We start from the raw sequence: 23045 nt of genomic DNA, 5'->3' as shown, positions 1-23045 counted from the left end.
TATATTTTAAATACTGTAATTGCACCCTTTGCCATCATTTCCTCTGACAGCTCATTTCATACACTCTCTGTGTGAAAAAATCCCCCTCAGATCCCGATTAAAATTTTCCCTCTGATCCCTAAACTATGCCCTCTAATTTTAGACTTTCTTACTGTGTGAAAAGGCTATGACTATCCACCTTATATATGCCCCTCATGATTTTGTACATCTCTGTAAGGTCTACCCTCAACGTTTTATGCTCCAGGGAAAACATTCCCAGCCTATCTAGTCTGTCCTTTTAGTTGAAGCTCCCCAATCCCAACAGCATTCTTGTGAATATTTTCTGCACCCTCTCTAGCTTAATCACATCGTTTTAGTAGTATGGTGACCAGAACGGCACACGATATTACAGGAGATGGACACAAAAAGCTGGAGTAACTCAGCAGGTCAGACAGCATCTCTGGAGAAAAGGAATAGGTGGCGTTTCGGGTCGAGATCTATTCGTCACCTATTCCTTTTCCCCAGAGATGCTGTCTGACCCGCTGTGTGACTCCAACTTTTTGTGTCTATCCTTGCTTTAAACCAGCATCAGCAGTTCTTTCCTACACGATATTACAGGTGCAGTCTACCCAACATGTTGTACAGTTTTGACATTCCGTCCCAAATCTTGTATTCAGTGGCCCGTCTGATGAAGGCAAGCATGCCATACATCTAGTTTATCAACTTATTCACCTGTATCACCTCTACCAGGGAACTATCAACTAACAGTGCATTCAGAAAGTATTCAGACCCCTTCACTTTTTCCACATTTTGTTACAGCCTTATTTTAAAATGGATTAAATTCATTTTTTTTTATCAGCAATCTAGGCACAATACCCCAGAATGATGAAACGAAAACAGATGTTTAGAAATTTTTGCAAAGTAATTAAAAAGAAATAACTGAAATATCACATTTCCATAAGTATGCAGACCCTTTCCTATGACAATTAAAATTGAGCTTAGGTTCATCCTGTTTCCATTGATTATCCTTGAGATGTTTCTACAACTTGATTGGAGTTCACCGGTGGTAAATTAAATTGATTGGACATGATTTGGAAAGGCACACACCTGTCTATAAAGGCCCCACAGTTGACTGTGCATGTCAGAGCAAAAACCAAGCCATGAAGACGAAGGAATTGTCCGTAGATCTCTGAGACAGGATTGTGTCGAGACACAGATCTGGGGAAGGGTATAAAACAATTCTGCAGCATTGCAGGTCCCGAAGAGCACAGTGGCCTCCGTTGTTCTTAAATGGAAGAACTTTGGAACTACCAGGACTCTTCATAGAACTGGCCGCCCGGCCAAACTGAGCAATCGGGGGAGAAGGGCCTTGGTCAGGGAGGTGACCAAGAACTCGATGGTCACTCTGATAGAGCTCCAGAGTTCCTCTGCGAAGATGGGAGAATCTTCCAGAAGGACAACTATATCTGCAGCACCCCACCAATCAGGCTTTTGTGGTATAGTGGCCAGACGGAAGCCACTCCTCAGTAAAAGGCACAAGATGGCCCGCTTGGAGTTTGCCAAAAGGCACCTAAAGGACTCTCAGACCATGAGAATCAAGATTCTCTGGTCTGATGAAACCAAGATTGAACTCTTTGGCCTGAATGGCAAGCATCACGTCTGTAGGAAACCAGGCACCACTCATCACCTGGCCAATAACATACCTACGGTGAAGCATGGTGGTGGCAGCATCATGCTGTGGGGATGTTTTTCAGCGGCAGGAACTGGGTGACTAGTCAGGATCGAGGGAAAGATGAACGGAGCAAAGTACTGAGAGATTCTTGATGAAAACCTGCTCCAGAGGGTTCTGGACCTCAAACTGGGCAATTCACCTTCCAACAGGACAACGACCCTAAGCATACAGCCAAGACAACGCAGGAGTGGCTTTGTGACAAGTCTGGGAATGTCCTTGAGTGGCCCAGCCAGAGCCCGGACTTGAACCTGGGCGCAAACATCTCTGGAGGGACCTGAAAATAGCTGTGCATCAACACTCCCCATCGAACCCGCCAGAGCTTGAGAGGATCTGCAGAGAAGAATGGGAGAAATTACCCAAATACAGGTGTGCCAAGCTTGTAGCGTCGTACCCAAGAAGACTTGAGGCTGTAATCATTGCCAAAGGTGCCTCAACAAAGTACTGAGTAAAGGGTCTGAATACTTATGTGAATGTGATATTTCAGTTATTTCTTTTAAATTACTTTGCAAAAATTTCTAAACACCTGTTTTCACTTTTTTCTTATGGGGTATTTATTGTGTGTAGATTGATGATAAAGAAATTGAATTTAATCCATTTTAGAATAAGGCTGTAATGTAACAAAATGTGGAAAAAGTGAAGGGTTCTGAATGCACTGTTTCAGGTCGGGTCTCTTCTTGGGACATTTTTGCTTAAGATTCCAGCATCTGTAGTCTCTTGTGTGCTCTTAACCTTTTCTGCTCCATGCAGAACAGCCCCAGCTTCCCCCACCTCTGCATGATATTGGAGTTCCCGATCTACCAATCCAATAAATCTCCACTTTTTTTCACTCAGCAAGGAATTAACAACCTGGAGGTTCTTTGTTTGACGTCTCTTTGTTTGACAGCACTTTCCAGGGTTCTGTCATTCATTGTGTATGTTCTGCCCTGGTTTAACCTATCATTTTTGGGCTTGCCCGAGTTAAATTCCATATGCCATTCCTTTACCCACATTCCAATTTGATCTGGATCGTCTTATAACCTTAGATGACCTTCTTACTGTCCACCACACCACCTGTTTTGGTGTCATCTAAACCATTAATGTTTAGGACATACCACAGTGGACCCAGCACTGATCCCCTGAATGTTGTATCCAATGCCAAGTTCCCTTATCATCCCATCTGGTCTCGCCTCCCATACTTGGCTACTATGTGAGACCTTGTCAAAAAGCTTGCATACTGAATTGCCATCATCAATCCTCTTCTTCAACTCTTCAAAAAGCTCAAACAAATTTCCCATGGAAGTACAAATTCAATGGAATTAGAAAAGCAAAGCTAAAATTCTATTTTATTATCTGAGAGCAAAATGTAAAGACTTGATTTCAAAACATTAATTTTGAATTATACATTGAATGAGACCCAGTGTACTATCTCAGGGTGATGTAAAACGTTTATTTAATAATTTTTTATGTAAGGCAGATCTTTTGGCATCCAAACAAAAATTCTCACTACTAACATTACTAAAACAAAGTATTTACATCATCCACAATCATAAGTGGGGATAAAACAGAATTGAGTTTATAAAGTTTAAAATTATTGCAACATTTCACTCATATAAGAATATAATTTTGTTTCATATCATATGACATTTACTATTTTTTATGAAAGGTTCAGAATTTTGATGTAATTAGACTGACATATTATTAATATTTTAATCACATTGCAGGATGGAAGATTGACATTTGGCCCACAAAATCAGGTAGTTAATCTTCCCAATATAAACATAATGAAAAAAAATGGCGCAGTTTTTCTCAATACCTACAGCAATTCTCCAATATGCTGCCCTTCTCGATCAGGTAAGGCTTAAAAAAAATAGTTTATATTCCTAATCATTCTAAATCTAGCATTGAATTCCACAATTTGCAAATGTTCCGGATCAGTTGATCTGTGCCCATACTTCTTACTGAGTTATATACAGACCTTAGTTGTGTCACCAAGGGAGAGAGTTGCAGAGCAAAAGCCAGGCATCAATTTTGCAATAAAGGAAAGATAAGATGATGTGCATGTAAATGTTCTTTCCTGGACTGCATTGCTATAGATTATTAATTCACACTTTCCAGTAAGGCGGCAGCCAAACCCAGGAAGAACCCATGGAGTTACAGCTCTAAAGATAGACACAAAATGCTGGAGTAACTTAGCGGGTCAGGCAGCATATCTGGAGAAAATGAATAGCTGACGTTTTCGGCAGGACAAATCAGGGCCGTAACAGATGACCTCTGGCAAGGAGTTCCGTGATGGGTTAACTCCGACCACCACTCCCCGGCTGCTCCCAAGCTGGGACCACCGATGCTTTTCTCACCACCGACCCTACCTGTGTATATGTATGTGTACTGCCATTTGCCTGCATTTGGCCCATATCCCTCTAACCCCTTCCTATCCATATATCTGTCCACATGTGGTGAAGGTGACTTGTGTAATACAAATAAAATGCTGGATATACTCAATTCCAGGCAGTATGTTGGAGAAAGAGACGTTATATTGAAAGGAATTCTACTAAATGACTTTGGACTTAAGAACTTAAGAAGTAGAAAAATGAGTCGGTCATTCAGCCCCTCATGCCTGCTCTCCCACTCATTAATGTTGTTGCAGCTTCATACCTCATTGCTACTTTCCTGTACTTGCCTTTGATTCTTTTAATATCCAAAAATCTATAATCTATCAATATCTCTCTGAAATATATTCAGCAAATTAGCCTCCATTGTTCTTTTGAGAATTCACTAAACATTTCTCTGAGCAAAGAAATTCCTTTTCATATCCAGAATGATCGACCTCTTATTTTGAGAATATCACCCCTGGTTATAGACATCCCAGCTAAGGAAACGTACCTGTATCTATCCTATCTAGCCGCCTGTTTAATGGTTTCTGCTATTGTCCAGGCACAGCTCATTGCCTTTGACACTTATTCCATCCATTTGCTAATCAACATTTCCCCCCCCCCCCCTCATCTGTTATTGTCACATTTCACAAGATAGTGAAAAACTACAGGTAGTGTGATGAGAAAAATAACCAGAGTGCAGAATGTAGTGTTCCAATTTTACAGTGTTACAACTGCAGAGAAAGTCCAGCTAAAAAACATGTATAAATGCTGCAATGAGGTATGATTAGGAGACTGGGACTACACGCTTAGCTAAAGAGAGGTCCATTCTATGGTCTGACAACAGCAAAGAAATAGCTGTTCCTTAATCTGGTGGTAGATACTTAATTCTTCTGAGGAATTTGAGGTGTTTGTGTGTTTACTTGGCAATAGCATCAATGTGGTTGGACCAAACAAATTGCTGGCAATATCTACACCCAGGAACTTGAAACCACTTCAGCACCAGTGATCCAGGTGGTATCTGCGCCACTCTTATGTCCTGAAGTCAATGACTAGCTTCTTTGTTTTGCTGAGGGAGAAGTTGCTGTCTTGACATCATGTTACAAGCTCTCTATGTTCTTCCTGTACTCTGTTCAAGATCCAGCCCACTATGGTGGTGTCATCTTCAAACTTGTAAATGGAGATAGAGCAGAATTTGTCAGGGCAGTCATGCGTTTATGGGGAGAATAGTAAGGAGCAGAGAACGCATCCTTGCAGGGCACTGGGTTGAGAATTGTAGAAATATATCCTCAGTTGTTGAATCTGTGGATGGAGATTAATGTATTCTTTAATGCTTTAAGATTCTATGACGCTATGCTGAGTGATTTTGGCATAGGATCAGCCGTATTTTTCATGTTTGGTGGAAGGTGCTCTCAAGTGAATGTATGACTTTCCCAGACTTTATTTATAATGTTCTTAAATTCTCCATTCTTTTTGACCTGATTTGTCGTGTAAATGATCTTTGGCCACCTCTCAATCACTTATGCTCTGACCCCCTGCATACCCTTACAGTTCTCAATGCTATATCCATAGATTTGTTTGTACAGTGCTTTGTTAATTTTTAATAATTCTGACTTTTAACATCCTTTTGGATTGAACATCCTTTTGTTTATTTTTAGCCTTGTGGAGTGGTCTATTTGTTCATTTAACAAAATCCTGGAATAATTTCAAATGCTTGAACCCTGATTACCCCACCTGGATGAAAGTACTACAGAATAATGACTATTACACAAAAGTGTATGGAAAGACTGATTATACTTCAGGCCACCACTCAATAAGGTAAGACAGAATTTATTGTAGAGAAGTACCATCTGTTACTTTTTGGAATCGACTGGCCTTTTTCCCAATTTTTTTAAATGTTTATTTAATCCAGTTGTGTACTCCTCCCAGTAGCAATGGCTACGGTCATACAGTATCTGCTTTGATAATTCAATTTCACTGTAAAAGCTATGTTTTAATACAGAAATGAAATATCTATATTAAAATATACAAGTTGTAGATATTTACCAAGTGTACAATGAAAATGTTTTATATGTGGATTCTGTTTACTGCAAGTCAACCCTATTCTAAACTATTGTATAAAATGGAAAAGTGCGTTCTGTTAATTTGTAGGGAAAGAAGAATTAATTCATAATATCTAGTAGGCAGTTTATAAACGTTTGTGTGATTCTGTAGTATCCCATTAGAAGACAGTCAATTCTCTTTAATATAGGTTTGTGAAATGATGGTGTAAACGTTCCAAAAACTTGTTCCAGAATCAGCCTTTAAAATATGGTTTGCTGCTTCTTGCCACTTATTGTGCCTGCTACCTGCCTGATCTGTTCTTGGCCTTTGGCCTTTGCATGTCCTGGGTATCAAGCTTGACTAATAAGTTTGCAGATGATACTAAAATTGGTGAAGTTGTCACAATGAAAATGGTTATGAAGAATTATGGCGGGATCTTGATCAGCTGGGCATGGGGCTGAGAGGAATGGCAAATGGGGTTTAATTCCATTAACTGTGAGATGTTGCATCTCCTGTGGCTCCATATGTAGATGGCCCCTTTGTTTTCTAAGTATCCTTATTCTCCATCACGTTACCCTCTTTCCCTTAATGTACATAAAATCTCTTGGGATTTTCCTTAATATTATCTGCCAGAACAATGTCCTGTTCCCTTTTTGTCCTCCTGATTTCTTCTTAAGTATGCTCTTCAGTTCCTGAAACTCCTCCAAGGATACACTTGATCCCAGTTGTCCATACCTGTCTCATGCCTCCTTTTTCTTGACCAGAGCCTCAATTTTGCTCATCATCCAAGTTTCCTTATCTGCCTTGCCCTTCACCCTAACTGGAGCATACTTGCCCTGAACTCTTGTCATCAAACTTTTAAAACTTCCTGCGGCAACTGATGAAACTCAATCTGCCACAAGCAATGATTGTCCAATTCTATACTGCTATCATTGAGTCCGTCCTCACCTTCTCCATCATGGTCTGGTTTGGCTCAGCCACCAAGCACGACATCCGGAGGCTGCAACGGATCATTCGCACAGCTGAGAAGGTTGTTGGCTGCACCCTTCCCCCCATTGACGAACTGTACACTGCAAGGGCCAGGAAGCGAGCGGGCAAGATCATCTCTGACCCCTCTCACCCTGGCCACAAACTCTTTGAAGCACTTCCACTTTCCAGGCATTCATTCCTTTCCCTCAAACATTCTATTCCAATGAACTTGAGCAAGGATAATACCATAAAAGTTGGCCTTCCCTCAGTTCATAATTGTAACCCGCGGGTCTGCCTTGTCTTTATCCATAACTATTTTAAAAAATAGAAACATAGAAACATAGAAATTAGTTGCAGGAGGAAGCGATTCGGCCCTTCGAGCCAGCACCGCCATTCATTGTGATCATGGCTGATCATCCACAATCAATAACCCGTGCCTGCCTTCTCCTCATATCCCTTGATTCCACTGGCCTCTACAGCTCTATCTAACTCTCTCTTAAATCCATCCTGTGATTTGGCCTCCACTGCCCTCTGTGGCAGAGAATTCCACTAATTCACAACTCTCTGGGTGAAAAAGTTCCTTCTCGCCTCAGTTTTAAATGAATGAATGAATGAATGAATGAATAAGTTTATTGGCCAAGTATGCATATACAAAGAATGTGCCTTGGTGCTCCACTCACAAATGACAACACAAACATACAGTTAACAATTAAGAATAAAGCATAAACACATCAAAACAATAAGGATACACCATTACGGTCTAAATATGTGGGTGAAAATAAACTAGAACAAAAAAGAGACTACAGACTTTAGTTATTGAGTAGAACTATCACTCGTGGAAAAAAGCTGTTTTTATGTCTGGCTGTGGCTGCTTTGACAGTCCGGAGTCGCCTTCCAGAGGGAAGTGCTTCAAAGAGTTCATGGCCAGGGTGAGAGGGGTCAGAGATGATCTTGCCCGCTCGCTTCCTGGCCCTTGCAGTGTACAGTTCGTCAATGGGGGGAAGGGTGCAGCCAACAACCTTCTCAGCTGTGCGAATGATCCGTTGCAGCCTCCGGATGTCGTGCTTGGTGGCTGAGCCAAACCAGACCATGATGGAGAAGGTGAGGACGGACTCAATGATAGCAGTATAGAATTGGACCATCATTGCTTGTGGCAGATTGAGTTTCTTCAGTTGCCGCAGGAAGTGCATCCTCTGTTGGGCCGTTTTGACTGTGGAGTCGATGGTGGACCCAATTTTAGGGCCCTGGAGATGATGGTTCCAAGGAACTTAAATGACTCCACAGATGTGACAATGGTGTTGTTGATGGTGAGTGGGGGGAGGGGAGGGGGATCTCTTTGAAAGTCTACAATTAGTTCCACTGTCTTAAGAGCATTGAGCTCCAGGTTATTGCGATGGCACCAGGATTCCAGCTGTGCCACTTCCCATCTGTAGGCAGATTCCTCACCATCCTGGATCAGGGTAGTATCATCCGCTAACTTGAGGAGCTTGACAGAGGAGTCTGTGGAGGTGCAGTCGTTGGTGTAGAGAGAGTAAAGGAGAGGGGAGAGTACGCAGCCTTGCGGAGCTGCTATGCTGAGGGTCTGTGGGTCCGAGATGTTCTTTCCCAGCCTCACATGCTGCATCCTGTCCGTCAGGAAGTTGATGATCCACTGACAGAGGGATTCAGGCACAGTCAACTGGGAGAGTTTGTAGTGTAGTAGCTCTGGCACAATGGTGTTAAAAGCAGAGCTAAATTGCACAAACAGTATCCTGGCATAGGTCCCCTTGGGGTCTAGGTGCTGGAGGATGAAGTGCAGGCCTCGATTGACTGCGTCGCCCATCGATCTATTGGCCCTATATGCAAACTGCAGTGGGTCCAGCAGGGGGTTTGTAATGTTTTTCAGCTGGGCCAGCACGTCTTTCAAAGTTCTTCATGACTACAGAGGTAAGTGCGACAGACCTGTAGTCATTAAGACCAGTGATCCTTGTCTTTTTGGGTACAGGGACAATAGTGGAGAACTTGAAGCAGGCAGGAACAGTGCAGGTTTGCAGGGACTGGTTGAAAATGTCTGTGTAGATTGGTGCAAGTTGTTCGGCACAGAGCTTGAGGGTAGAGGGGGAAACATTGTCTGGTCCTGGAGATTTCCGGCATTTCTGTTTTCTGAATAGCCTCCCCACCTCCGCAATTTCTATTGTTAAACTGGAGTGATGGCCTCCCCTTTATTCTAAAACTGTGGCCCCTGGTTCTGGACTCGCCCTACATTGGAAACATTTTTCTTGTATCTAGCGTGTCCAGTCCTTTTATAATTTTATATGTCTCTATAAGATTTCCTCTCATCCTTCTAAACTCCAGTGAATACAAGCCTAGTCTTTTCAATCTTTCTTCATATGAGTCCCGCCATCTCAGGGATCAATCTCGTGAACCTACGCTGCACTGCCTCAATTACAAGGATGTCCTTCCTCAAATTAGGAGACAAAAACTATACACAATACTCCAGATGTGGTCTTCCCAGGGCCCTATACAACTGCAGAAGAACCTCTTTACTCCTATACTGAAATCCTCTCGTAATGAAGGCTAACATACCATTAGCTTTCTTATGAAGGCCAACATACCATTAGCTTTCTTAATACCTAAACCTGATAGAATAGCTGGTGGTTGTAAGTGGCAATAGTAAATTCTAAAACTAAATGCTCTATTTTCTATGGTTGGAGAATGTATGACTCAGGAACACAGTTCAAAAATTTGAACTCTCCCTTTTTAGAATAAACTTAGAAATTGTTTCAATATGCAACGAATGTTAAAAGTTTGCAATCTCTTCTGCAAATAGTAGTTGACTAGAAAAGTGTGGACCCGCTGGGCCAACCCTCTCCTGCATTGGTCTAGCACCCTCCACTCCCCACCTCCCCCACTTCCCCTCCTCACCCACTCACCCACTATCCCCCTCAACCCCTCTTATCCCCCCTTCCCCCCTCACTCCCCCCACTCATCCATTCCATCCCCCTTCAACCCCCTTTATCTCCCCCTCCCCTCCCAACCCCCCCTCTCCCCTCCCAACCCCCCCTCTTCCCTCCCCGCGCTGTTTATACCATCGCAAATTTGAAATATCGTAAGTCGAAGCATCGTAAGTCGGGGAGCATCTGTATTAGGTCAACGGGCACTAACTGCGCAGGCGCGGACCCGTTGGGTTGCCATTGTGATGTCGAACACGGAGGTATTACTGCGCAGCCGCGGCTGACAGGCAGGGCAAGTGGAAAAGGCATTTATTAAAGTTTAAAAAGTGATTTTTAAAGTTTAAAAAGGGAATAACTTTCAAAATATAACAGCCATTTGAACCGCAGGCCAATGGTGGACCTAAAATTGTTGCACTATCGTGTACCGTTTTGGCTGTATTTCGGGTGCGTACAATCAACTAACAAAGCGACAAACAAACAAACAAGATGAGAGTTTTAGTAACATATATATAGATAGTTGTAAGAATATTTATTTTGTTAACAAAAGTCATCACAGCATGTAGGGCAGGTATATTCACCTAAACTACATCAGTTTTGATTCTTCTCTTTCTGTGTTATTTCTATTAGTTCATGAAAATGGTTTTCAAGTGTTGCTTTACAATCATTTGCTTTCGTCATGAGACTAACTTGCAGAGTCAGAACAAAAGCAGACCGTATTATTTTTCATTGATTTCAGTAACCGTGTGGAAGCCTGGACCAGGGATGTCAAGTTTTTGCTTAGACAAGAAGGAAGACCAACGGCAGTGCTGATTGGTAATGAATCAACTGTAAGAATCATGGACCATGATTGGCAGAATGTAGATAAAGTGACTGAATGGTTACGATACAAAGCAGCCCATTTAAATCAACCATTTGTTCTGAGCTTGGGTCTGGATTTGCCACATCCCTATCCAACTCCAAGCATGGGAGAAGCACCTGGTGGATCCACATTTAAAACATCTCCATATTGGCTTAAAAAGGTATATCGTGGGACTGGCATACTACTCTTACTTTGTTGTGTTATATTTATTTTTCATACTTTAATTAAGTTTCACTGTTTAACTTTGATATATTATTTCAATATGTTGAATGGTATAATATAATTAGATGCTGTGCCTTGAGTCTCGTGTAGACTGCAAACTCCATGCGGACAGCACTTGAAGACATAATTGAATCTGTGCCGCTGTACCAACCAGACATATTTGAGTTAAATTCTCAATTTTCCTTGGAAATAAATGGGGGATAGAAATAGATACATATATGGTAAATAAATCTTGTTGACTTGAGTTTTAAATTTTTAAATAATATCCGTATATTCTTCATGAGGAGTTGTGATCGCAGCAAGTGCTGATTGTAGACTTTATGGAAATAAAGTTGCACTTTTTCAGCTGAATCCAACAATAACGTTGCCTCATTGATAAGATTAACGATAGGATATCATATTTGCAATGGTAGCATTAATAATTCATTATATTTCTAGCAAATGCAAAACCATTAAGTTTTTCTACTGCATCAGCTGGTATCATAAGAATAATTTATTTTTTTTAACTTTCCAATATTCATTTGCCAGCTCAATAAGATTTTATAGAAATGATGAATATTTCATTTCATTTTGTTGCCAAGCTTGTCTAAATTTGTACTAAATACATAAATGAAATTTACAATTATTGTACTGTATACATCTTATTCTAAATTATTTCCTTGGCTTCAGCTCTTAGCATGTAAATTTAAAAAAATCATTTCATCCATTCAATATACATTTTGAATTCTCTAATTAAAGGTGAATTATGAATCAATCAGAATTCCAAAGTGGCTTTCTTTCCCTGAGATGCATCCTGTGGATTTTTATTCCTCCTATACCAAGAACTGTACTGGTAATTTCACATATCGGAATATTAAGGACATCAGAGGCTTTTATTATGCAATGTGTGCTGAAACAGACCTAATGCTAGGTAAGTGATTCATTATTTATGAAAGGTTGCATTTGACGCTGTTTAGTAGTGAGTGATGGTGACTTAATATATGTTAATTAGTTTGGTTATGCTACTGCACGCAAGATTTTCATTGTATTTGTACCTCACCACACATGTGCATATGAAAATAAATTCCATTTGAAACATGATAGTATTAATGTGCATTGGTCTGGCATTTTGCTCTGCACCATTCTCTTTCAACACTGCTATTCACAGATATTGCAACATTAGCTCATGGGTGATGGACAAATGTTATGATAGGTGTGCTATTATGCATGGATGCAAAGTTATCTATTTTGGTAAGAAGAATATTTGTTAAATGGATGGTGACCACAGAATGCTGCTGTCAAAGGAGAATGACACACCTGCACAAGTCCCCACATTTCCTAATGATACTGCGATCTCAGTTTTGAGGCCAAAGTCAGACCATCCTTCAAGAGGGTGAATCCACAAAAAGCATCCGGCGCAAACCATACCTGACCGTACTAAAAACCTGTGTGGAGCAACTGGCTGAATAATTCAAGCTCATATTCAACCTCTCATTTCTGCAGTCTAAGATTTCCCTCTGGCTTCAAAATGGCATCTATTAGACAATAGAAAATAGGTGCAGGAGTAGGCCATTCGGCCCCTCGAGCCAGCACCACCATTCAATGTGATTATGGCTGATTATTCTCAATCAGTACCCCCTTCCTGCCTTCTCCCCATATCCCCTGACTCCGCTATCCTTAAGAGCTCTATCTAGCTCTCTCTTGAAAGCATTCAGAGAATTGGCCTCCACTGCCTTCTGTGGCAGAGAATTTACAACTCTGACTGAATACACAGATTTACAACTCTGACTGAATACATTATTCCTCATCTCTGTTCTAAATGGCCTACCCCTTATTCTTAAACTGTGGCCCCTGGTTCTGGACTCCCCAACATTGGGAACATGTTTCCTGCCTCTAACATGTCCAGCCCCTTAATAATATTAATAATCTTATATGTTTCATATTATACGAGTGTCCAACAGTTACCTGCCTCCGTGACTACCCTCTGGTGGCACTTGCATCCACCACAATGAAGTGATTTAAGAGATTGGCTATGGCTCAAATTTTCTATTGCTTCTGAAATGACTTCGATCCACTTCAATTTGGCTCTCACCATGGCAGATCAACCTCAGATGCTATCTCATTTGCTCTCAACTGTGCTCTGGATAACAATAACACCAATAGGGTGGCACACTAAGTGCAGCTGACCAAGATGCTGCCTTGCAGCACCGGAGACCTGGCTTCGATCCTGACCTTAGGTGCTGTCCGTGTGGAGTTAGCATGTTCTGCCTGTGACTGCAAGGGTTTCCTAAGGTGCCCCAGTTCTGTCCCACAACCCAAAGACGTGTGGTTTTGTAGGTTAATTGGCTTCTGTAAAATTGCTCTTAATGTGTAGGGGTTGGATGCATAAATGAGATGACTTAGAACTTGTGTGACAGCGTAATCAATGGTCCGCATGGACTCAGTAGGCCGAAGGGCCTGTTGCCATGCTATGTCTCTGAACCAAACAAAGCTAAATGTCAGGCTGCTATATTTACAAACCTGTTGTGCTATTGCAAGTAAGAATTTCATTGTTCTGTTTCGATATGTATGACAATTGCGCACTTTGACTCTTGTTCATCGACTACAGCTCAATGTTCAACATTATCATCCCCTCCAAACTCATCAACAACCTTCAAGACCTTGGCCCCTGAACCTCCCTGTGAAACTTGATCCTTGCCGACCTCATTGGCAGACCTCAATCAGTGTGCTCCTCCTCCACGATGTCCATCAACACAGGTGCACCTCAAGTCTGCCAGCTTTGCCCCACGCTCTGCTCTCTTTATACCCATGACTGCGGCCAAACACAGCTCCAATGCCATCTATAAACTAGCCAACAACACCAATGTGGTTGGCCAAATCACCAGTCATTGTACAGGAGAGAGATCGAACACCTCTTTGAGTGATACCATAACAACAAACTCGATCAGTGTCATCAATCATTGACTTGAGAAAGGGGAAGTCAGGACACGGCATGATGCCAGTTTTAATCTGTGGGTCAATGGTGGAGAGAGTTAGCAGCTTCAAATTCCTGAGTGTTAACATCTTAGTTGACCAGTCATGGGCTGAGCCTAGAAATGTAATCATGAAGAAGGTGTGCCAATGCCTCTACTTTACTTTATTAGAAGTTTAAAGGGATTTGGTAGGTCTCTAAATACTCTAACAAACCTTTACAGATATACTGTAGAAAGTATCCTGACTGGTTACATCATGGACGGGTATCGCAATACCAACTCGCAGGAATGCAAGAGGCTGTGAAGAGTGGTGGGCACAGCTGGTTCCCAGATACAGACCTTTCCTCCATCTAAAGTATCTACATGAGACGCTGCTTCACGAAGGTGGCAACTATCATCAGGATGCCCACCATCTGGATTATGCACTATTATCACTGCTACCATCGGGCAGGAGATACAGATGCCTTAATTCACATACCATCAGGTTCAGGCCTAACTACTTTCCTATGGCTGTTAGGTTCTTGAACCAATCAGCACACCCCAAATCCTATTTGAACACCAGAACACTATGGTCCACTACTTACACCACCATGGACTTGGGTTTTTTTGTGGTTTTTTTGCACTTAGGTCGTTTTTCTTTTTACACAGTCTTCTTTCTTTTAGAAATGTTATGAGTAATTTAGGTATTGTAAGAAAATAACTGCAGATGCTGGTACAAATTGAAGGTATTTAGTAATTTAGGTATAATTTGCAGGCAAGTAATTAGGAACACCAATGAAATACAAAGCTGTAAAAGCCAAATAAAAGGCAACAAATCTGAATTAAAAACAAAACCTTCTGGGAAAACAGATACAAGTGACTGTAGATGCTGGAAATGCTGAGTTCCTCCAGCAAATTGTTTAAAGTAACAGAATACATCCTACTAATTTAGAAGAGGCACAAATGAATATGTAGGTTAATTGGCTGGGTAAATGTAAAAATTGTCCCTAGTGGGTGTAGGATAGTGTTAATGTACGGGGATCGTTGGGCGGCACGGACTTGGTGGGCCGAAAAGGCCTGTTTCCGGCTGTATATATATGATATGATATGATGATATGATAATTGCTGCTTCAATTGGGCCATAGATGCTCTGAAGGGAACAAATAAATGACGGATTTTACTGTGGCTGCGTGGGAAAATGAGAACAGAAGTGGATGTTAGAAATGGAAGGGTGAATGTGGGAACAATTACCTTGGAATTTTGGAAGAGAACAGGACATTTTCAGAAAATGGCGGCATGGGGTACCCTTTCATTGCTTTGAGTATATATGTAGAAGTTTAACAAATGAATCAAATGAATCTGTTGACTGTCGTGGAGGTGAAATCATGATTAAAGAAAAGGGAAAACTCTCAGAAGTGTCACAACTGGATCAGATGGAAGTGATTTCCAATGAAGCGTGAAAACAGGGTATAAAGGTTGTTAACATGATGTTGCTTATTTATTTTTAAATAAATTATTATACTAATACAATCATGATAGTAGTTTTCATGTTTTATCTTACTGGTGAAAACTAACATACATTGTTCCTTCACAATACCTCATCTTGAAAGTGGAAGCCAAGAGCAGGAGAATGGTGCTGACTAGATGTATGAACTTTATCAGATAAAATGAAAACTATGTATTTCTAATTTTCTAGATCATTTTGACAAAGCTAAAATTATTATATTTGAATAAAGGTTTCTATTTACACAGGTAAGATTTTAAAAGTTCTTCGTGACACAGGGATCCAAAACAACACTTACCTAATCTTTACTTCTGATCATGGAGAATTGGCAATGGAACATCGTCAATTCTATAAAATGAGCATGTATGAAGGAAGCTCTCATGTTCCTTTACTGATAGTTGGACCAGGTATTTCAGGACAACAACAGATTTTAGATTTGGTATCTCTTGTCGACATTTATCCCACACTTCTTGGTATGTAATTTAAAAAAATATATCTGATATTAATGAGAATACATATTTATATTTTGTTAAAGTTTGGGTATACGGATGATGGCATCAAGTTAATAAAAGCTGTTTTTTAATTCTTCATAATCCTGAGAGAATGGAAGTTTCCTTGAATTTCAAACTCAAAGGAATTTAGATTTATGTAATTTCATCAGCTTTATATGCTTGACATCTTTTTAATCCAACATTAAATAAGCAATCAATCAGAGATCTGAGATTTGTAATCAGAATTTGACCAGAATTATTCATTGTAATTGGTGCAACAAAAAGCTTCAGTATTATTATTGTTCCATGCTCAAGGCTCATTTATAAAATCCAACATAAGTTCACAAGTTATAAGAGAAGAATTAGGCCATTCGGCCCATCGAGTCTACTCAGCCATTCAATCATGGCTGATCTCTGCCTCCTAATCCGATTTTCCTGCCTTCTCCCCATAACACCTGTTCGAATCAAGAATTTGTCTATCTCTGCCTTAAAAATATTCACTGACTTGGTTTCCACAGGCCTCTGTGGCAATGAGTTCCACAGATTAACTACCCTCTGACTAAAAAAGTTCCTCCTCATCTCCTTTTTAAAAGAGTGCCCTTTAATTCTGAGGCTATGACCTCCAGTCCTAGACTCTCCCACCATTGGAAACATTCTTTCCACATCCTTTCATATGCCTTTCATTATTCTGTAAGTTTCAATGAGGTCCCCCCTCAACCTTCTAAACTCCAGCGAGTAAAGGCCCAGTGCTGTCAAACGCTCATCATATGCTAACCCACTCATTCCGGGAATAATTCTTGTAAACTTCCTCTGGACCCTCTCCAGTGCCAGCATGTCCTTCCTCATATATGGGGCCCAAATGTGCTCACAGTACTCCAAATGTGGCCTGACCAGCGCCTTATAGAGTCTCAGCATTACATCTCTGTCTTTGTATTCCAATCCTCTTGACATAAATGCTATAATTGAATTTGCCTTCCTTACTACCGATTCGACTTGCAAATTAACTTTTTGGGAGTGCTGTACCAGCACTCCCAAATCCCTTTGCACCTCCGATTTCTGGATTCTTTCTTCATTTAGAAGATAATCTATGCCTTTATTCTTATTACTGAAATGCACGACTCCACAATTTGCTCTACTGAATTTCATCTGCTACTACTCTGCCCACTCTCCCAACTTTCCAAGTCTTTCTGCAGAGTCCTTGCTTCCTCTACACTGCCTGCTCCTCCACTATCTCAGCATCATCTGCAACTTGGCCACAAACCCTCCAATCCACTTATCCAAATCATTAATATACAATGAGAAGAGAAGCGGCCCCAGCACCGACCCTTGCGGAACTCCACTAGTCACTGGCAGCCAACCTGAAAAAGAGCCTTTATTGCAACTTTGCCTTTAGCCAACTCGCTATCCATGCTGGTATCTCATCTTCCTTAACAGCCTAATGTGCTGCATCTTATCGAAGGCCTTCTAAAAATCTATGTAAATAACATCTACATCCTCCCCATTAACATGACTAGAAATTTATGGAAGGGAAATATATTAATTCATTATTGTAATTTTCTGTACTTTATCACAGAACGTATTCAATGAATTTCATTACAATGATTTTCAAACTTATTTAGAAAAGCCATTCAATTTGTTTTATTCAGATATTGCTGGAATCTCTCTTCCAAAAAACTTAAGTGGTTATTCTCTCCTCCCATTGATAAGAGCATCTCCAAAGTATATTCCTGCAAAAAAACCACGACCTGACTGGATTTTTAGTGAATTTCATGGTTGCAATGTTAATGCCTCCACCTATATGATTAGAACTGGCAGATGGAAGTACATAAACTATGCTGATGGAATTTCAGTACCTTCCCAACTGTTTGGTAAGTCTGATTTCAAAGAAAAGACACCACTTTCTAATTTTCTAAGAAAATAGAATTAATGACATTCATTCTAAATATATATGTTTTTTTCAAAATACTCACTTGGTCTGTGTGGAGAGCATCCTTGATTATTGAAGGAAGTTAAAGACTGAATCACTTGAAAGATTTGCTTTCTTCCACTCTATCATCCAAAATAATTTCTATCATTGTCACTTCTTTGCTATGCTAATTAAGGTTTTATATATTTTTAGTGGATTAAGGATTAACAGCTTGGCCATTCCTTATTCATCAGTTGTCACTTTTATACTCCAAATAGCTCAATAATCTCATTTTGTCATTTGTAAGCAGACTCCTAAGATCCAAGAACTACAGACTAATGATAATGGTGTTTTTAAGTTCTCAGTGGAATACTAGCAATGTATTTTTTTAACTTCAATATGCCTCCTGACATGAATAGCGAAGAAAAAAAAATGTATTCTGGATGCTGTCTATCCTTCTACTATGAAGTTAATTTTAAAAGGTTTTATGTTGTTGTTATCTCCTTGCAGATCTGATCGCTGATCCAGATGAATTGATGAATGTTGCTAGTAAGCATGCAAAAATTACAAGCACACTTGATAAGAAACTTCGCTCCATATTAAATTATCCAGATGTGTCCAAATCTGTTCATCAATATAACAAACTTGAATTCACCAAATGGAAAGAAAATCTTGGAAAGAACTATACAAATATTATTGCCAATCTCAGATGGCACCAGAGTTGGCAAAAAGATCCTGTATCTTATCAAAATGCCATTGAAAACTGGTTGAATTCAACTGCTGATGTATAGTTTTACACGTATCATTACTTGCAAAGATCCATGGGTAGTTATTTTTCTTTATCTACTTGCTAGCCTTTGGAGATAGTAGATATTATCCACAAATGTGGAATCAGCTGTTAAACACTGAGCAATGACATGCATCATCTTTCTTGATCCTCTACTTAAATGTATCTGCAATCCAATCTTGTGTTGAAGAACCTCCAAGTAGAACCGTTGAAGAACAAAACTGGTCCTGAATTAAATTTCCAACCCCTGTATCAACTTTGCCACAAAGAATAGGGACTTTCATCTGTGTTGGAATGAACTTCAGATGCTGGTTTACACCAAAGATAAACACAAAATGCTGGAGTAACTCTGCAGGAAAGGCAGCGTCTATGGATAGAAGGAATGGATGACGTTTCAGGTCGAAACCCTTCTTCAGTCACCGTTCAGATAAAGCCATCATTTCTTGTCTTTAATGCTCAATTGCTAGTCTATTCTGCATCATTTGTATAAACCTTTCTTATTTAAGCAATAGTTTAAACAAGAGTAATGTGGTTTTATCCAGGAGTTGGGAATTGGCGTCAATAATTAAATTATAGGTTTAACATAAGGTGGTTTAGAGAAGATATGAGGAAGAATATTTTCCACCTAGAATGTGGCTGGAACCTGGAATGCATTGCCAGAAGGGATGGTGAAGTCAGATTCTCACAACATTTAAGACGTATCTGGATAGACACATTGGTCAAAGGGAAAATGGAATTAATGTAAATGCTAATTGAGGGTCAGCATGGACAATGTGGCCTCGTGGATCTTCTGTGCTGTTTGAATTATTCTATTGCAGAAGGCAATGTGTCCCATATTTTGAAGAATATTTTGGAGGTAAGTGGTGTGTATTGTTGAAAATAACCTAAGGGAATAGTTAGCTCAAAAATTAATTAAACCTAATTGATTAAAAAAGACACCCTTTCCCTCTCTCCAAGATGCTGCCTGACCTGCTGAGTTACACCAGCATTTTGTGATACCTTCAATTTGTACCGGCATCTGCAGTTATTTTCCTACACTGCTGAATTACTCCAACACTTTGTGTTCTTTTGTGTATTAACCAGCATCTGCTATCCTTTGTATCTACTAGTGCAATGATACTCTATTACTCTGTAATCCCTTATTAGTGGACAATCGATAATAACAGACACCATTTCTCCCCCCCCCCTTATGATCTTTTATAACGAGAGCTTACTGTATTGTTTTTTTATGTACAACTATTTGTCTTCATTGGTATTCCAATAACGTGAGAGCAATGAACATTAGCTTTGAGAGGAAGAAATATTGAATTGATGTTGGGCTAGATATAGTCGGAAAATGTCGGCAATTCTGTGCAAATTCCCAGTAATGCCGCAGTCCTGAATCTGCTGGTCATTCTTTGCCGCTAATATTTTTTTTCCCTGAACCCATTTTAGCTTTGGACTTTTCATGGAGTTTAGGGGAAGAGCACATAGTTATGAGAATGATAGAGCCTCAAGTGGAATGTAACTACAAGGTGTTCCCAAAGAGATCAGGGGAGCTAAACAACTGGAAGGAGAATTGGCTTCATGGAAAAATGCAGAGGGTAATGATGGAGGATTGGCGGTGTACCGAAAGGAATGGTGATGAGCCATTCTTTGTGCTTTATATCAGTGAAGAGAATGTACAAGACATGTTTAGTACGTTTGCAGATTACACTAAAATGGGTGGCATTCTCCATAATGAAGATGGTTATCAAAAATTAAAGAAGGAATTTGATCAGCTAGGCAAGTGAGCTCTGGAATTAGCTAATGGAGTTTAATAAGTGTGAGGTGTTGGATTTTGGGGAGTCAAACTAGGGCAGGACCTTCATATTGAATGGCAGGGCCATGAGGAGTGTTGTAGAGCAGAGGGTTCTAGGAGTACAGGTGCATAGTTCTCTGAAAGTGGCATCTCGGATAGATAGATGAACTATATGGCATTTGGCACATTGACCTTCATCAGTCAGAGTATTGAGTATAGAGGTTGGGATGTTATGTTGTACCAGACATTTGTGAGGCTGCATCTAGAGCATTATGTAGAAACAAGGAACTGCAGATGCTGGTTTACAAAAAAGGACACAAAGACGCAATAGTGTTCAGTTTCGGTCACCCTGCAATAGGAAGGATGTTGTTAAGCTGGAAAGAGTGCAGAGAAGATTTATCAGGATGTTTACAGGATTTGAGGGGCTGAACTAGAGGTTGGACAGGCCAGGACTTTATTCCTTGGAGTGCAGGAGGCATTCACTTAGAGGATGGTGGGAATATGGAATGAGCTGCCAGAGGAGGTGGTTAAGGCAGGTACTATAACACTTAAATAGACATTTGCACAGGTACATGGATAGGAAAGGTTAGTGGGGATAATCGCCAAACACAGGCAGGTGGAACTAGCATAGAGTGGGCATCTTGGTTGGCATGGACAAGTTGTGCCAAATGGTCTGTTTCCATGTTAATATGATTCTGTAACTGGAGGATTGTTTAAAATTGGTTCTTGGGTCTCATTATTACAAATAGAGCATGATATTGATTAATAAGATGGTGGAGCAAATTGAGCTTTTTATCTCAAAGATTAAGAGCATTAATCAGCTCTTGTCTGAATCTCTTTATTTCACAGGCCTATTTAGCAAAGATATCTACCTGCCCAGACTTGATCACCCCAATTTCTTTCTTGTATATTTATCATTCTATGAGTGAATTTTGTCCATGGGTTACATATAGCACTCTTCTGGCTACATTTTCAATGAATTGCTGATCATATAACTTCATTTCAATAGACAATAAGTGCAGGACCGCCATTCAATGTGATCATGGCTGATCATTCTCAATCAGTACCCCATTCCTGCCTTCTCCCCATACCCCCTGACTCCGCTATCCTTAAGAGCTCTATCTAACTCTCTTGAATGCATTCAGAGAATTGGCCTCCACTGCCTTCTGAGGCAGAGAATTCCACATATTCACAACTCTCTGATTGAAAAAGATTTTCCTCATCTCCGTTCTAAATGGCCTACCCCTTATTCTTAAACTGTGGCCCGTGGTTCTGGACTCCCCCAACATTGGGAACATATTTCCTGCCTCTAACGTGTCCAACCCCTTAATAATCTTATACGTTTCGATAAGATCCCCTTTCATCCTTCTAAATTCCAGTGTATACAAGCCTGTTGCTCCAGTCTTTCAACATATGACAGTCCCGCCATTCCGGGAATTAACCTAGTAAATCTACGCTGCACGCCCTCAATAGCAAGAATCCTGGGCTTCCTTCAACTAATTTCCTGGGCTTCCTTCAACTAATATTAAAATTTCACCAGCTTGGGTGATGTTCCCAACCTTTTACAATCCCCATTCATCACATAATTTTCATTATTAAACAGCCTTGTCTTGTCCTTGCAAACTGCAGCCTCATGTCCAAAGTTTCACATCTCTGGCCCTTTCCCAGTGAACCCTGTTTGAAATGCCCAAATTAATGTCACAAATGGCATTCTCAGATTGACAGTGAAGCAATTTGCCACTTTCAATTTCTGGATCCGTTTCACGCAGTTGACAATGGCATCCTCATTTTCTTCTTCTTTGTAACTGTGGTGGGATACTCGCACTTATTTCCATTCAAAGGTATTCAGCCAAGCGTACAGATATGACCAGTAATCTGCCTGCTTTTCTTCCTGAACCATTATGTTTGGAATGCTCCAATTCGCTCAGTTCTAATCATTAACTGTGTGCTGTTCTGAAGCAATATCATTCAAAAACTCATAACCTGAATCCACGTCAATGCTGATGACATGCAGTTCCATCTCAAACCCATTCCCCCATTAGCCCTGCATACCATGTTGCGATTATCTGAGGTCCTGCCGTGGAAGACCCCTAACTTGCTCCAGTTAAGAACTGAAATGCTCAAAACCATACTTTTCATTATTCTTTCAACCTAGTGCTGCAATGGTTGGTGCTTTTACTAGTGATGTACTTTATTCTGTATTATTGTTTTATCAACATTCCAGTTGGCTTTATAGTTTTTGTTGTAAGTTTGTTTTTAATTGCTGTATATGGTATTAATTTCTGCACACAATTTTTAAAAATCCTGTTATATTCTTTGCCAACATTAATAAAACAAGTACATAAGTCCATTAGAGATGACCATGTAATCTCCGTATAGTACTATTTTAAGAGAAACATTGAAGATGTGCATGGTGTTTCACACTTGGGTGATAGTTTCTTTATCGTTCAATGAATCACCAGCTCTAGGGTACGTGTACTTCATATTGCAAATCTGATCTGTTTTTCAGATTAATTAAATTTGTACGTATATTAATCTTTAAAGATTTATTTTGAATTAAAA

General features: G+C 40.2%; 1 protein-coding gene across 2 annotated transcripts in view; it reads left to right on the top strand.

Moving 5' to 3' along the window:
• Positions 1 to 23045, top strand: part of arsk (arylsulfatase family, member K) — a 29638-nt gene extending 6593 nt beyond the window's left edge. The window contains exons 2-8 of one of the 2 annotated variants that reach the window (XM_078396481.1): positions 3412 to 3541; positions 5718 to 5877; positions 10741 to 11023; positions 11824 to 11995; positions 15768 to 15992; positions 17657 to 17878; positions 18427 to 23045. In XM_078396481.1, the coding sequence (XP_078252607.1) occupies positions 3412 to 3541; positions 5718 to 5877; positions 10741 to 11023; positions 11824 to 11995; positions 15768 to 15992; positions 17657 to 17878; positions 18427 to 18707 (1473 nt within the window). In that variant the 3' untranslated portion in view covers positions 18708 to 23045. The remainder of the gene's footprint in view (positions 1 to 3411; positions 3542 to 5717; positions 5878 to 10740; positions 11024 to 11823; positions 11996 to 15767; positions 15993 to 17656; positions 17879 to 18426) is intronic. The other variant, XM_078396482.1, reaches the window with a different exon arrangement.

The sequence above is a fragment of the Rhinoraja longicauda genome, chromosome 3, assembly GCF_053455715.1.
Source record: "Rhinoraja longicauda isolate Sanriku21f chromosome 3, sRhiLon1.1, whole genome shotgun sequence".
Taxonomy (NCBI): Eukaryota; Metazoa; Chordata; class Chondrichthyes; order Rajiformes; family Arhynchobatidae; genus Rhinoraja; species Rhinoraja longicauda.
Note: the sequence above shows the minus strand (reverse complement) of the source record. Positions and strands in the feature narration are given on the sequence as shown.